Source organism: Heptranchias perlo, chromosome 32 (genome assembly GCF_035084215.1).
Source record: "Heptranchias perlo isolate sHepPer1 chromosome 32, sHepPer1.hap1, whole genome shotgun sequence".
NCBI classification, from domain to species: Eukaryota; Metazoa; Chordata; class Chondrichthyes; order Hexanchiformes; family Hexanchidae; genus Heptranchias; species Heptranchias perlo.
The window spans coordinates 21,813,752-21,826,695 of record NC_090356.1 but is presented as its reverse complement, the minus strand read 5'-3'; the positions used below and the strand labels follow the sequence as shown (position 1 = coordinate 21,826,695).

Sequence of the window (12,944 nt, the reverse complement as noted above, 5' to 3'; positions counted from 1 at the left end):
TCAGGTGTTGTGGCAAACATAAGGCCATTGTTTTTAATGTTGAGTCATAACCTTCAGGTCAGTAGGGCACAAGATTCTCTTTATTTTCTTAAATTCTTGATCATCAAATTTAGTGTTTAAACATTTTGGGGGCACAAACTGAGTCACAAACATCTGCCTGTTAACATGTACTGGTGGATCGCCTGCAGAGACAAAGGATGAAAATAATTTATCATAAAGTAATAAACCAGCTCTCCTCCCAAATTCTACAGCTGTTAATGGATCAAACAGTACAGGAACTATATCCATAGTCTCACACAGTGGAAGGAAACACAAGGTAAAATTTATTCGATTTATTGCAGGAAATACAAAAGTAAAAAAAAAGTAAAGTTTACAGCACTGAACAGGCAGCTAATTGGCTACAAATCACTAACTAAACCTAATGATGCCAAGAAACTAGTCATTAATAACCAGCATGAAGAGACTCCCCTCCCCACCCACCTTTCTAAATAAGCTGACAGCTCACTTCCACTTGGGAAGTGTTAAAAACTTGCAAATGTTCAATTCCATTATTAGTTTTGTGTTGCCAGGGAAATCATTAACAGTACAACAAATGGAAGACACTTGTGCGCAGTGGAATAACTTCCCCAGGCACCATAGCTGCAATGAGCAGTCTAGATTTATTCTCCTTCAGGGTAACAACTGAAAGGGAGCAGGGATTTTTTTTTCATTTCTTCACCAAACCGGGGTGGGGGAAAAGAGGGAGAAGAGGAAAGAGTTTGTGTTACAATAGCTTCATCTCTGGTCAACAATTTTTCCACAAACAAGGTTTTTAAGTAAGATAAACCACTTTCTACTTTACCCAAATATATGCATTTCTAAATTTGGACACTTCAAATTGATAGAAGGGGTGCTTAAAAGGGAAAGTCCAGCTTGACTCCCCATTTAGACAATGAAAATTAAAATGAACAGGATCAGCAATCTGTGCAGGTACATGAAATACACAAGTTCAGCAACACAGTAGGAGAGTCAAATGTAGGTGATCACAGACCACTTGACCTATACCCTTGCAATACAAGACACTGAATAGCATCAACAGCTTCCCTTTCACCGCAAGGAGAAAAGTAATTTAAAAATAAAATCAAAGTTCCTGGAGATGAACAATATTATCTCGTGCTTCATCTAGCTGTGCTATTCATCTTGTACACAAATTCCAGCCAGCTCGAGAGCATCAAAAGATGGCAACGAATCTTATCCAAGCTACTTTATTTTTTGAGACAGTCTGGTCTAATTCCATGCAACACTTACAGAAGAGAGAGTGCACACTCACAGCTACTAGTGCAATACACTGTTCATGCAACTTGCACCTGCAAAAGTTCTATGGTAGATTTATACCCATTTTCATAAAAGGCTGGACCTTTGACACCAGAAGAAAAAAAATAAATTCTGGGCCAGCTTTTTACGTTTGCCATCCTGTACACTTAAGCACTGGCTGCTGCAGGAAGACACCACCAACATAGTAGTGCTACACAGGGATGCTTAAGTATTAAGTTAAATAGGAGCAATTAAAAAACAACATTCCTCAGTACAGCAGTTTCAGCTTTCAGGGTAGTAGCTTACCAGGGTTTCAAAAACCCGAGATCTAGAATGTATAAGTAAACCCAGTCACTCCAGCTGTTAGTGACATCACAGCACGGACAGTTACAGAATGGGAAGTGGGCAGATTGGCTGGCAAATTTGAGAGTGGGGAGAGGGAAAAAGATAATTAGAAAACATTAATTAAAAATAAACCAAAAACAGGAGAGGCAAGTTTATTGAACATTTTACAAAACAGAATTTTGTTCCACACTCCAGTGCGGACTGAAATCAGGAAACTTAGGGCTTGTAAACAGATGGTCAACATCAGATTTAGACACACGATTGACTGAGCATGTGTACACACATGCACATGGGTGCAAATTTAACTGGAATACAAAACCCAGTTCAAGTTGTAGCCAATCTCTTCTAGCTTCTTTAAAAGAATGTGCAACTTGTCGCACATTCAATGCCAAAAGTTACATGAGGCATTTCCATTAAATCAACTCCGTTAACAACCAAGAAGTCAACACCGCCTTCACCTAAACAGAGAATGCATCATGGAAAGAAGCAGCACCATGGGGTAGCCCCAGAGACAAACTAGAGCACCATCAGCTTTTCTAAAGCGCCACTGCCCCACAAAACTGGAGTATTGTTAATAAGTATTTAAAACAGCGACTAGATTATGGATTCAGTTAAATCAAAATTGTTAAATTACTCACCTGAGAATCCTTCATCTCACCAGTAGTTCTGCTTAGAGCGATTATGCTCCAAATCACAAGGGTCCTTCCAGCACATTCATCTTGGACATCAGAATTTCAATTCAGTACAGATTTTATCTAAAATTTATCTAACACAATGAATTTGAAGGAACACAAGATGAAAAGTGGGGTAACTACACTGGCCATTTTGATTCAGCAAGGAGGCAACACAAAATGCTACAAAAATTGTGTAGTAACCCCATTTTTCCCAGTTTCTCTCCTCCTCAAACAAGCTTCAAGGGGGTGCTGCAAGTCCTGTCTATTTAAATGGGCTGCAAGAACTGGATTTAAATCACAGGGTCACAGTTTTGCTTCCGTGGAGTCAGCTGTGTGGTTTTCTGAAAGACATGAGAGCCACACCGCTAAAGATAGTCATGCTGTACCTTAAATGCATTGACACCTCTCTAAGGAATTATCAATATTGCACACATTATGGCCAGTCAGGTTAAAGACGCAATGGAAATTGCCAGTGAGAACAAATTAATAGCCAGGAATGAGAAAACACCTCCATTTTAGTTTTGAATTTACAGGAACAGGTTTGTACACTTCAAACCTCATTTATTCACTGCAACTTAACAGATGCGAAATCCCTCCTGACAAACTATCAAAGGGCATTAGAATTTAGAACATAACGTAATGAGGGTTGAGTATGCAAATTTTAAAATGCAAAGTATCTCACAGGATCTGCTCACTAATTCTACTGGAAGAGTCAAACACGGTCATATCAGCCTCATCATTAAGTGTATAGACTGACTGCACAGAATACAAATAAAATTCTCTAAATACCCAGAGACCCTTTGGTCTAGTAGACTGTCCTGCATCTAATCCCATTGTGCCGTACGCTCCTAATAAGACACCTGCACTAAAACGTACTCTGACCTTTAGAACAGCAAGGAGATTAGTCAAATAATGAACACAGATGGAGCTTTTAAGTCACTAAGCCATTGGTACTCAAAATAACTGGGACCCCCACCTCCCCAATTCCTTACTCTATGTTCCTCAATTCTCTTTGGATTGTAGTGCCAATTTCTCTCCTTCCCTCCATAGGGAAAGGCAGCAAAGGAATGTTATAATCCTTGCATTTATAAATGACCGTATCACAAATAAAAAGTCTCAATAGCACCTCTAATGAATGACTAAGTTCAGTGACTGTCTAAGCAAAAGGAATATCCCAAATGGTTGGGATTTGGGCTGATAAAGTTAGTGCACAACAAACATTTCACCTGGTTACCCCAGTACACATTAAAAACAGAAAAATGGGGAGGTGGCAGGGGGAGGGGGGGAAAAAAAAAGAGATTTTAAAATGGGTTCCATTAGCTTATCAGAAGTGTAGAACTGTAACCAAACGCGCAGCTTAACTTAATACAGACTAGGAATGGGAAGTGAAATCATGACTCTTACTTAGGGCTGTGCTGAGCAAATCACTAAATTGAATTTAATCATTATTGGCAATGAATCAGCCAGAGTGGGGCATCATAAGGCACTTTCACACTGATTGTGCGCGGCTGACAGCAAGTGTGCTGTACTCCTGCTGTCAACAGCACTCGGTACAAAATAACACGACCCACGATCTCAATGGCACCAGGGGCCCAATTCTCTGTTGGGTCTCAAGAACAGAGGTCAGAAGCATGGAACGCAAGCACCTTTCTACAGGTCCTTCAAAATGGAGCTGGAGATATGCAATTGCACTAAACGGGAGCGTGTGGCTTTCAAAGAGGCAAGGGTCTCTGCTGGAGCACTGCTCCCCTGCAGCACCAGCGCCAGTGTAGAAGTGCCTTTACACCCAATCTTAACCAAACCACTCAGGTCCTGCCCTGCAGGAACATTCAGTCATTACAAATGCAGACTCATGTTTTAGGAATTTGTTGGTTAGCTGAACTGGCTGGAAAATTCCTGCATCTTTCCCAAATAATCAGATGGAGAACATTAATTTAGCAATTCACAAATACACCACTGGCCAAGGCATCTGACCAGACCAGAATTAAAAAGTTAGAAATTGTAACTGGGCCAGCGTGATAATTTAATGCAGCCAATTGAAGATCATGGTTCCCAACTTTACAGCTTGTTTACACCACTTTCGCTGGCCAATTAAAACAGCAAAACCTGGGCTTTTAAAAAAATGCAAGGAGTTCCAACACGTCAGTAGGAAATGGCCATTGCTGAAACACTGGTAACACAATGGCCATAGAACACAAGTAAAATTAACTATCTGCGTGCATTGTTTAAGTCAGTTGCTCTGGAAACACTACATAGCTGCATTTGTAATCGTGATCATGTAAGTACCACAAACATTTTGAATGAATTAGAAAATTTCTTTCTTTATAGGATGTTGTCCATTGCCTGGCTCCCTGTTCAGTGTGGATTTTTAAAAAATCTCGTTGACCCAGTGCACTGTAAACTTCAGCTGCCTTTGTTCAAGTGAAGCTTTCATGTGTGGTTACTCAGGCTACATAGCATCAGATAATCCGTGGGTTATATTCGGGTAACTTTTTAATCTTCTCTTTCTCCGCATCACTTTCATCTCTCGCTATCATCAGTGAATGAGCATGGCCCATAGCAACCTGCAGGAAGAAAAAAAATTAAAATTCTTTCCCTACAAAGCATCACTGGCTTCCCACCCAAGATCTCTAGAAAGAAAGGCTTGCATTTATATAGAGCCTTTCACAACCTCAGGATGTCCTAAAGCACTTTCCAGCCAATTATGTACTTTAGAAGTGTAGGCACTGTTGTAATGTAGCAAACTCAGCAGTCAATTTGCATGCAGAAATGTGATAATGACCGGATAATGTTTTCTCTTAAGTGATCTTGGTTGAGGGATAAATTATTGGTCAGGAAGCCGAGGAGAATTGCCCTGCTTCGAAATATTGCCATGCGATCTTTTATGTGCATCCAAGGGGGCAGCGGAGCCTCGGTTTAACATCTCATCCAAAAGATGGCACTTCTGACAAGGCAGCACCGCCCTCAATACTGCACTGGAGTGTCAGCCTAGATTTTGTGCTTTAAGTTTCTGGAGTGGGACTTGAATCCACAACCTTCTGACTCAGAGGCCAGAGTGCTACCCACTGAGCCATAGCAGACACCACCCCCCACGTGAATCAAACAATACTGCTCCAGCCTTGATCCCCTTCCAACCGGTTCAGATCCAATCCCTTTTCAGAGTGTCAACAACGCAGAATTAACTCCGTTTTCTGCAAGTCCGTTCCAGATCCAGTATCCGGTGGTGGAAAATTTCTTTCAACTTCATTCGAGGCCTGTATGCAATTCTACAGTGGAGCACCTGCAAGATCCCAGGCACACATTTCAGAGCTCCTATTCTAAGCACTGCAGAGAGCAATGCTCAGAAATGTGTTCTCATATACTTCTTACAGTTTAAGATGACTAAGAAATGAGAATTACTCCCACTCACCTGCTCAATATAAACTCCATCCAAGGTCTTTATTTCCTGTGCTGTGGTGGAGGATTTGGGTTTGTTATCTCCGTAGCCCTGCAACATCGGTTATGGTTTAAATTATATCAAACAGACCACAGGTACAAGAATGTCACACACAGCCCCATGAAGTAGGGTACCTTGTTAAAACACCTCTCATAAATAAGGCACAAGGCATGCTGATCATGTCTGGCACTACCAAAATATTATTTATTTAAAAAGTTGAGTGGGTCACAACATTCCATTTCAAAATGCAACTGTCTGCCTCAGTCAATGGCAAAATCCAGTTTAAATGTGTTAACATTTGAAAACATTGGCAGTTACGCCTGTAAGTGGCAATGTAAATGGTAGTTTTCAATCATACAGCAGCTCGAAAAACAGCACTTTGTATTTAAGTGAATTGTCCTGCATTTTCAGACAGTTGTCACCAGGTGTCTCCTTAACAGCCTAATACTGTTAAGAAAAACCAGCAATGTTCCCTGTTCCGACGTAAATAAAAGTAGCTCAACATTCCAGCTCTCCCTCTCATTCACATAAGCTCGTCTGCTGTCAACTTAGCAATTTTGTTAGGTTAGTGTCCAAAATCCCTCCATTGAATTCTTCCCTCGAGCCATTAATACAGTTTTTGTTGCCACCCCTTTGAATGCAACAGCACTGAAGGTCATGGTGATATTTATTTTAATTTTTTTTATTAAACAGAGCGTACTGTGCTTTAGCGACCTTTCACAACCCTGCTGCCTAACTTGTGTGCCAGTGCAAGTTGAATGTCTGACAAGAATTCTCCCCCGCCCTCACGATGCAGCAAAACCTGCAAAAAGGGGCACACCCCCTCTATCTTTCCTCCTCCTCCTCCTCCTCTTCTCAACCAACACCATTCATCTTGCCTCTCCGCCAAACTGGAATTGGTGCAGCAGTTCACCCTTCCCCCATCAACAGAGCACCACCACCAGCAGCCCCTTTCCAACCCCCAAAAGCAGGAACCTTTTGGCCAAGATCCTCCTCCCAAGTCAAATGAGCCCCTCAGCCTCCAACCCATGAGTCCTGCCGCAGTCACCAACACCAACTAACTTTGAGCAAATCAGGAACGGAGCCTACCCATAAAGGCTAAGAAACCTCCTTCTAAGTTACGACAGGTAGCGTTACATCACCAGAGCCAAGGGTTTTGCAAAAAGGTTCAAGGTCCTTTGCAACTTTTAGACCACACACTGTGGCCTTGAATTAGTACTCTGCATCAGAAAGTGGCATCATTTGCATTAAAAACTGCAGTATTGGTGCAAAACTTGTTTCACACTTACGTTACAGTTAAGGTAAACGCAGCCTACGTCGAGTCAGGCCCAACTGGATACCGGAGCAAAGTGCAGTCAGACTCCCTGGAGGAGGGAGTCTCACTCCACATCACTCTGGAATCAGCTTAGACCTTAACTCTAAATGTATGCTAGACAAGTTTAGTGTAGGTGCAAAGTGGAAACCACTTTGAACCAATGTTAAATGTAGTGTTAAATGCATCCAGCATTAAATACTATCATTGGTGCAGCCCAGGGGATCCTTGGCTCGAATTCTTCCTCCACCAAGAAGTCCCCACTTGTCCTCTAATCAATTCGACCATTAAAATGGAGTAGCCTAAAACTGTTATGTGTATTCAATCAACCATCTTATTTCATCTTGAACATTGAGACCAGAAAAGGAGAAAATGTTCATTAACTTAAGAGTTCATTAAGAGTAAATAGGGAGAGAGTAGGGCCTCTTAAGGATCAACAAGGTCATCTATGTGCGGAACCACAAGAGATGGGTGAGATCCTAAATTAATATTTCACATCGGTATTTACGGTTGAGAAAGGCATGGATGTTAGGGAACTTGGGGAAATAAATAGTGATGTCTTGAAGAGTATACATATTAGAGAGAGGGAGGTGCTGGAAGTCTTAACACGCATCAAGGTAGATAAATCTCTGGGACCTGATGAAATGTATCCCAGGACGTTATGGGAGGTTAGGGAGGAAATTGCGGGTCCCCTAGCAGAGATATTTGAATCATCGACAGCTACAGGTGAGGTGCCTGAAGATTGGAGGGTAGCAAATGTTGTGCTTTTGTTTAAGGTCGGCAGGGAAAAGCCTGGGAACTACAGACCGGTGAGCCTGACATCTGTAGTGGGTAAGTTGTTAGAGGGTATTCTGAGAGACAGGATCTACAGGCATTTGGAGAGGCAGGGACTGATTAGGAACAGTCAGCATGGTTTTGTGAGTGGAAAATCATGTCTCACGAATTTGATTGAGTTTTTTGAAGGGGTAACCAAGAAGATAGATGAGGGCTGTGCAGTAGACGTGGTCTACATGGACTTTAGCAAAGCCTTTGACAAGGTACCGCATGGTAGGTTGTTACATAAGGTTAAATCTCACGGGATCCAAGGTGAGGTAGCCAATTGGATACAAAATTGGATTGACGACAGAAGACAGAGGGTGGTTGTAGAGGGTTGTTTTTCAGACTGGAGGCCTGTGACCAGCGGAGTGCCTCAGGGATCGGTGCTGGGTCCGCTGTTCTTTGTTATTTATATTAATGATTTGGATGAGAATTTAGGAGGCATGGTTAGTAAGTTTGCAGATGACACCAAGATTGGTGGCATTGTGGACAGTGAAGAAGGTTATCTAGGATTGCAACGAGATCTTGATAAATTGGGCCAGTGGGCCGATGAATGGCAGATGGAGTTTAATTTAGATAAACGTGAGGTGATGCATTTTGGTAGATCGAATTGGGCCAGGACCTACTCCGTTAATGGTAGGGCGTTGGGGAGAGTTATAGAACAAAGAGATCTAGGAGTACAGGTTCATAGCTCCTTGAAAGTGGAGTCACAGGTGGATAGGGTGGTGAAGAAGGCATTCAGCATGCTTGGTTTCATTGGTCAGAACATTGAATACAGGAGTTGGGATGTCTTGTTGAAGTTGTACAAGACATTAGTAAGGCCACACTTGGAATACTGTGTACAGTTCTGGTCACCCTATTATAGAAAGGATATTATTAAACTAGAAAGAGTGCAGAAAAGATTTACTAGGATACTACCGGGACTTGATGGTTTGACTTATAGGGAGAGGTTGGATAGACTGAGACTTTTTTCCCTGGAGAGTAGGAGGTTAAGGGGTGATCTTATAGAAGTCTATAAAATAATGAGGGGCATAGATAAGGTAGATAGTCAAAATCTTTTCCCAAAGGTAGGGGAGTCTATAACGAGGGGGCATAGATTTAAGGTGAGAGGGGAGAGATACAAAAGGGTCCAGAGGGGCAATTTTTTCACTCAAAGGGTGGTGAGTGTCTGGAACGAGCTGCCAGAGGCAGTAGTAGAGGCGGGTACAATTTTGTCTTTTAAAAAGCATTTGGACAGTTACATGGGTAAGATGGGTATAGAGGGATATGGGCCAAGTGCAGGCAATTGGGACTAGCTTAGTGGTATAAACTGGGCGACATGGACATGTTGGGCCGAAGGGCCTGTTTCCATGTTGTAAACTTCTATGATTCTATGATTCACAACAGCCTTATTTCTGGTGACATTGAGGTCAGAGTTCAAAACAGAGGGTGACTGGCATCAACTTTTGTGTACGCATAGATGCACACACAATAAAGATTAGTTTGCAGCTCATAATTATCTTCCTTCTCCCCCACCAGTTCTTACCAGTTCTCCAAAGGTAGGCGATGGTCCCCAGCTGATTGTGCTTTCATCGGCTGCGACAATGATGCTGCTTTTCCTGAATACAAAAAGAAAAATAAAAGACTTTCCACACTATTCAAAACATCCTATTTCCTGCCTAAAATCTGTCAAGCGGTATTAACAAGCTTGAGTTCTGATGAAGGGTACACACCCAAAATACCACAACCGGTCTTTTCTCTTTACAGATACTGCCTGACAGGGTTACGCATTACCAGCATTTCCTATATTTTTTCTCTTCAAATTTCCATTTTTTCCCTAATTTTTAATTTGGATTAACAAGCATTTGTGGTCTAAAAGAAAATTATAAGAAACTACTTGCGATCGTTTGTAGCACCCTCCTCGACAGGAAGGAAAGAAAATTCGATCCACTCTACATATCCTGTACAGCTACAAGGACAGCCGTACAGATAAGCTCCAGCGCATTCTTTAGTTTACTTTGACTGCGAGTACTAAGGCCATGAAAAAAATGAGCAAATTCAGCACTCCCAATAGTCTAGTGCGCAGAGGCACCGCCTGCTGTACTACTAAGCGGTACAGACCAGAAGATCCCAGGTTCAATTCCCTGCTGACATGCACACTGTCTAGGATCATACAGGTCGGCATCCTCGGGAGAGGAGGCAGGAAAATTGGCAAAACTTGTAACAACATAGCAATAGGGCTCAGCTGCTGTAGACTGGGATGTAAAATAAGCAGCCTTCAGAACATGGTACAGGGAATTATATTTAATTTGTATGCTCTCAAGTATCTTTTCCCCCCCCCACCAAAATCTATTTAACAGAAAATGACAATAGTTCTAGCCCGGTGGTGCACGATTAATTTCAGCCTAGGCGACCGAGTCAAAGAGAAGACATTGTGACCAGGAACCCTGCTTTCACTCAGCACTTATCAATTCCACTTACGGCTGTCTACTCACCCACTGGACAGGCTTCGAACCTTCCACCCACACAGGTCCTGCACCACTTTGGGATACATTGTGGAGTCACGCGAGGTGTTAGTTGCGCCCCAGAAAAACAAGCCACCTGTGAGGAAAGGAAAGAGGGGAAAGAGACCCGAATTACTGACCAAGTAAATGCAAAGAACATCCATCGTCACAAGTGCTCCATTCCAAACTTGTTAAAACAGACCCCAGGTATTTCGCAAGCCACCATCAGGCAGATACAAGAGTCAGGAAAAGTTTGTCTAGGTGTCAGATCACTACGTCAGCTGATTCTTAATCTTGTCAGATACAGGAATTGGGAAAAGAAAGAGTTTGTATTTAAATAACACAGTTTACTTTCTCAGGCCATTGCAAAGTGCTTCACAGCCGATAAGTTACTTTTGAGCTTTGTCATCGCTACGTAGGGACTCACTGCAGCCAGTTTGCGCACAGTAAGAGCCCAGGAACAGTAAATGAGATGAAACAACCAATTAATCTGACTTGGCAATGCTAAATTGAGGATGGAGAACGTTGGCCACGGCACCAGAAGTCACTGCTTTTCTTCAAATAATGCTGTGGGACCTCTTGCGTTTGCTTGAAGGAGCCGAAGGAGTGTTGGTTTAACATCTCATCCAAAAGACGGAACCTCCAACAATGCAACACTCCTCAGTACTGCGCCCAAAGTCCTGGAGCGGGATTTGAATCCGCAATGTCCAGACTCAGAGGTTAGAGTGCGACCACTGAGCCAAGGCGAAGTGGACTAATAGATACCTCAGAGTCAGGGAACAGTACCTACAACTGAGTTTGGGGGGGGGGGGGGAAACACACATAATTTCCAACAAGTAAGCTTCATCTTGGCCAAACCGAACACAGCCAGAAATCGCACTCCCTTTTGCCAATCAGAAAGTCTGCAATCTCAGACACGGGGCCAAAACAAGATCATGCTCAGCTGCGATGCTCCTGCCCACAAAGCAGCCTGCCAACACAGGTCCGCCTGGACTGGGCTCAGCTAAAATGATGCAGTCAGTCAAGTAGCTTATCGACACTCACTGGTGTGGCACAAATAAATGAACGGTACGGGAAGCTGCCAGGCCCCGTGGAACCATAACCCAGCATGAACTTGCAACTTCAGGAGAGAAAGGAAGAAGCCATAACATATAGCAATCTCCACATTTAGAAAGCTTAAAAAGGAACATAACTGATACCGCAAACATTGACAGCTTCATTGAAATAGTGCTGATAGAAACAAAGTACACCAACGCCCGAGTATACGCAAGAGCACTTTACAGAAGGAGGAAACAGCAGCATGGGATCAGCATACACCATTATTGTTGAAGGCCACAATCCAATGACTTGCTCAAGTGACACTGTCAGGACTGTACTACGCAGTGATGTCTCACAGACCTGCACCTGCAATTCCCAAAGCAAGCTCCTTGGTTGCTGTTACCAAGTGAGGCAAGGCATTGCGCTATAGGAAGAGCAAAAACAACCACAGGACCAGTCGTTCTATTTTAAAAGGGCACTTTTACTTGCTGAGTGGAAACTGGGATAATCCCACCACCGGATAGCACTCCCTTATCTTTTGTTGTAGATAAAGAGCATCGAGCCCCAGCTGAGTCAACATCTCACAGTTGGGCAGAATGACGTTAGAGATCTGTAGTTAGAGATCTGTATGGAACAGCAAATCTGCCGAGGTCAACAGGCAAGTGGGAGGTGCGGCAGAAATGGCCCTGGGCCATATTATCGGCATTTCACTGGCATACACAAGCAATTCACACTTTACAACTAGTCCACAAGAGTAAGACAATGTGCATTACTAACCCATTTCATTTACTGCAAACGAACAGGTGTTTCCTGCGTAGATCTGTACAGCACCTCGACCAGGGAAGTCAAACAGCTTGACAAGGCGCGGGACCATTTCATCCTTCTGTTCCGTGTGCCCAAGGCGGCCGTATCCTCCAAACCCCCAAGTGAACACCCTCTTCTGTGAATCAAGAGCAATCTAAGGAACACAAAACAAAATATATATACACACATGATCACTCTTCCATCTTTGCAAGGCTGCAGTAGCAACTGCACATTCATTAATTCATCAGAGGTGTATACCAGGCCAACCTTCAGGAAGGCCAATTGCAGTAATGACTGACAGGGGAAGTAGACACTAAGGTCAGGTATTATTACCCTCAGGGAAGGGCATGCAAGCCCTGATTAAAAGCTTTAAGATTGGCAATTGGGACTGAAAAGAACTGCAATCAAATAATGTATTTAACATAAAAACAAAATTCTGGACATGCACAGCAGGTGTGGCAGCATTTGAAAAAGAGAGAGGACAAGTTAGCATTTCGGGTGTAGATCATTCGTCACAACCGAGTCACTTAAACATAGCTGCCCGCTGAATGAGCCTATTGGGGGGTGGGGGGGGAAGAAAAATGATGAGATCCGTCAAGTATCTCCTACCCAAGATATCAAGTCTGGGCAAAACCTGCAGGAAGGGGGAATTAAAAAGAAATTCTCTTCAGGTAGAAGAGTGAGGACAGGCAGGCAGGGAATATATTGTTCTACTGGGCTGCAGGATGTTGACAAGTGGGGCT

The 12,944-nt window shown here is 42.9% G+C and overlaps 1 protein-coding gene across 3 annotated transcripts in view; it reads right to left on the bottom strand.

Moving 5' to 3' along the window:
- Positions 1-317: 317 nt before the first annotated feature.
- Positions 318-12,944, bottom strand: part of rcc2 (regulator of chromosome condensation 2) — a 36,545-nt gene continuing 23,918 nt past the window's right edge. For all 3 annotated transcript variants that reach the window (XM_067970607.1, XM_067970608.1, XM_067970606.1), the window contains 5 exons: positions 12,175-12,355; positions 10,351-10,456; positions 9,402-9,474; positions 5,722-5,799; positions 318-4,876 (listed from right to left, as the gene is read on the bottom strand). In XM_067970607.1, the coding sequence (XP_067826708.1) occupies positions 4,772-4,876; positions 5,722-5,799; positions 9,402-9,474; positions 10,351-10,456; positions 12,175-12,355 (543 nt within the window). In that variant the 3' untranslated portion in view covers positions 318-4,771. The remainder of the gene's footprint in view (positions 4,877-5,721; positions 5,800-9,401; positions 9,475-10,350; positions 10,457-12,174; positions 12,356-12,944) is intronic.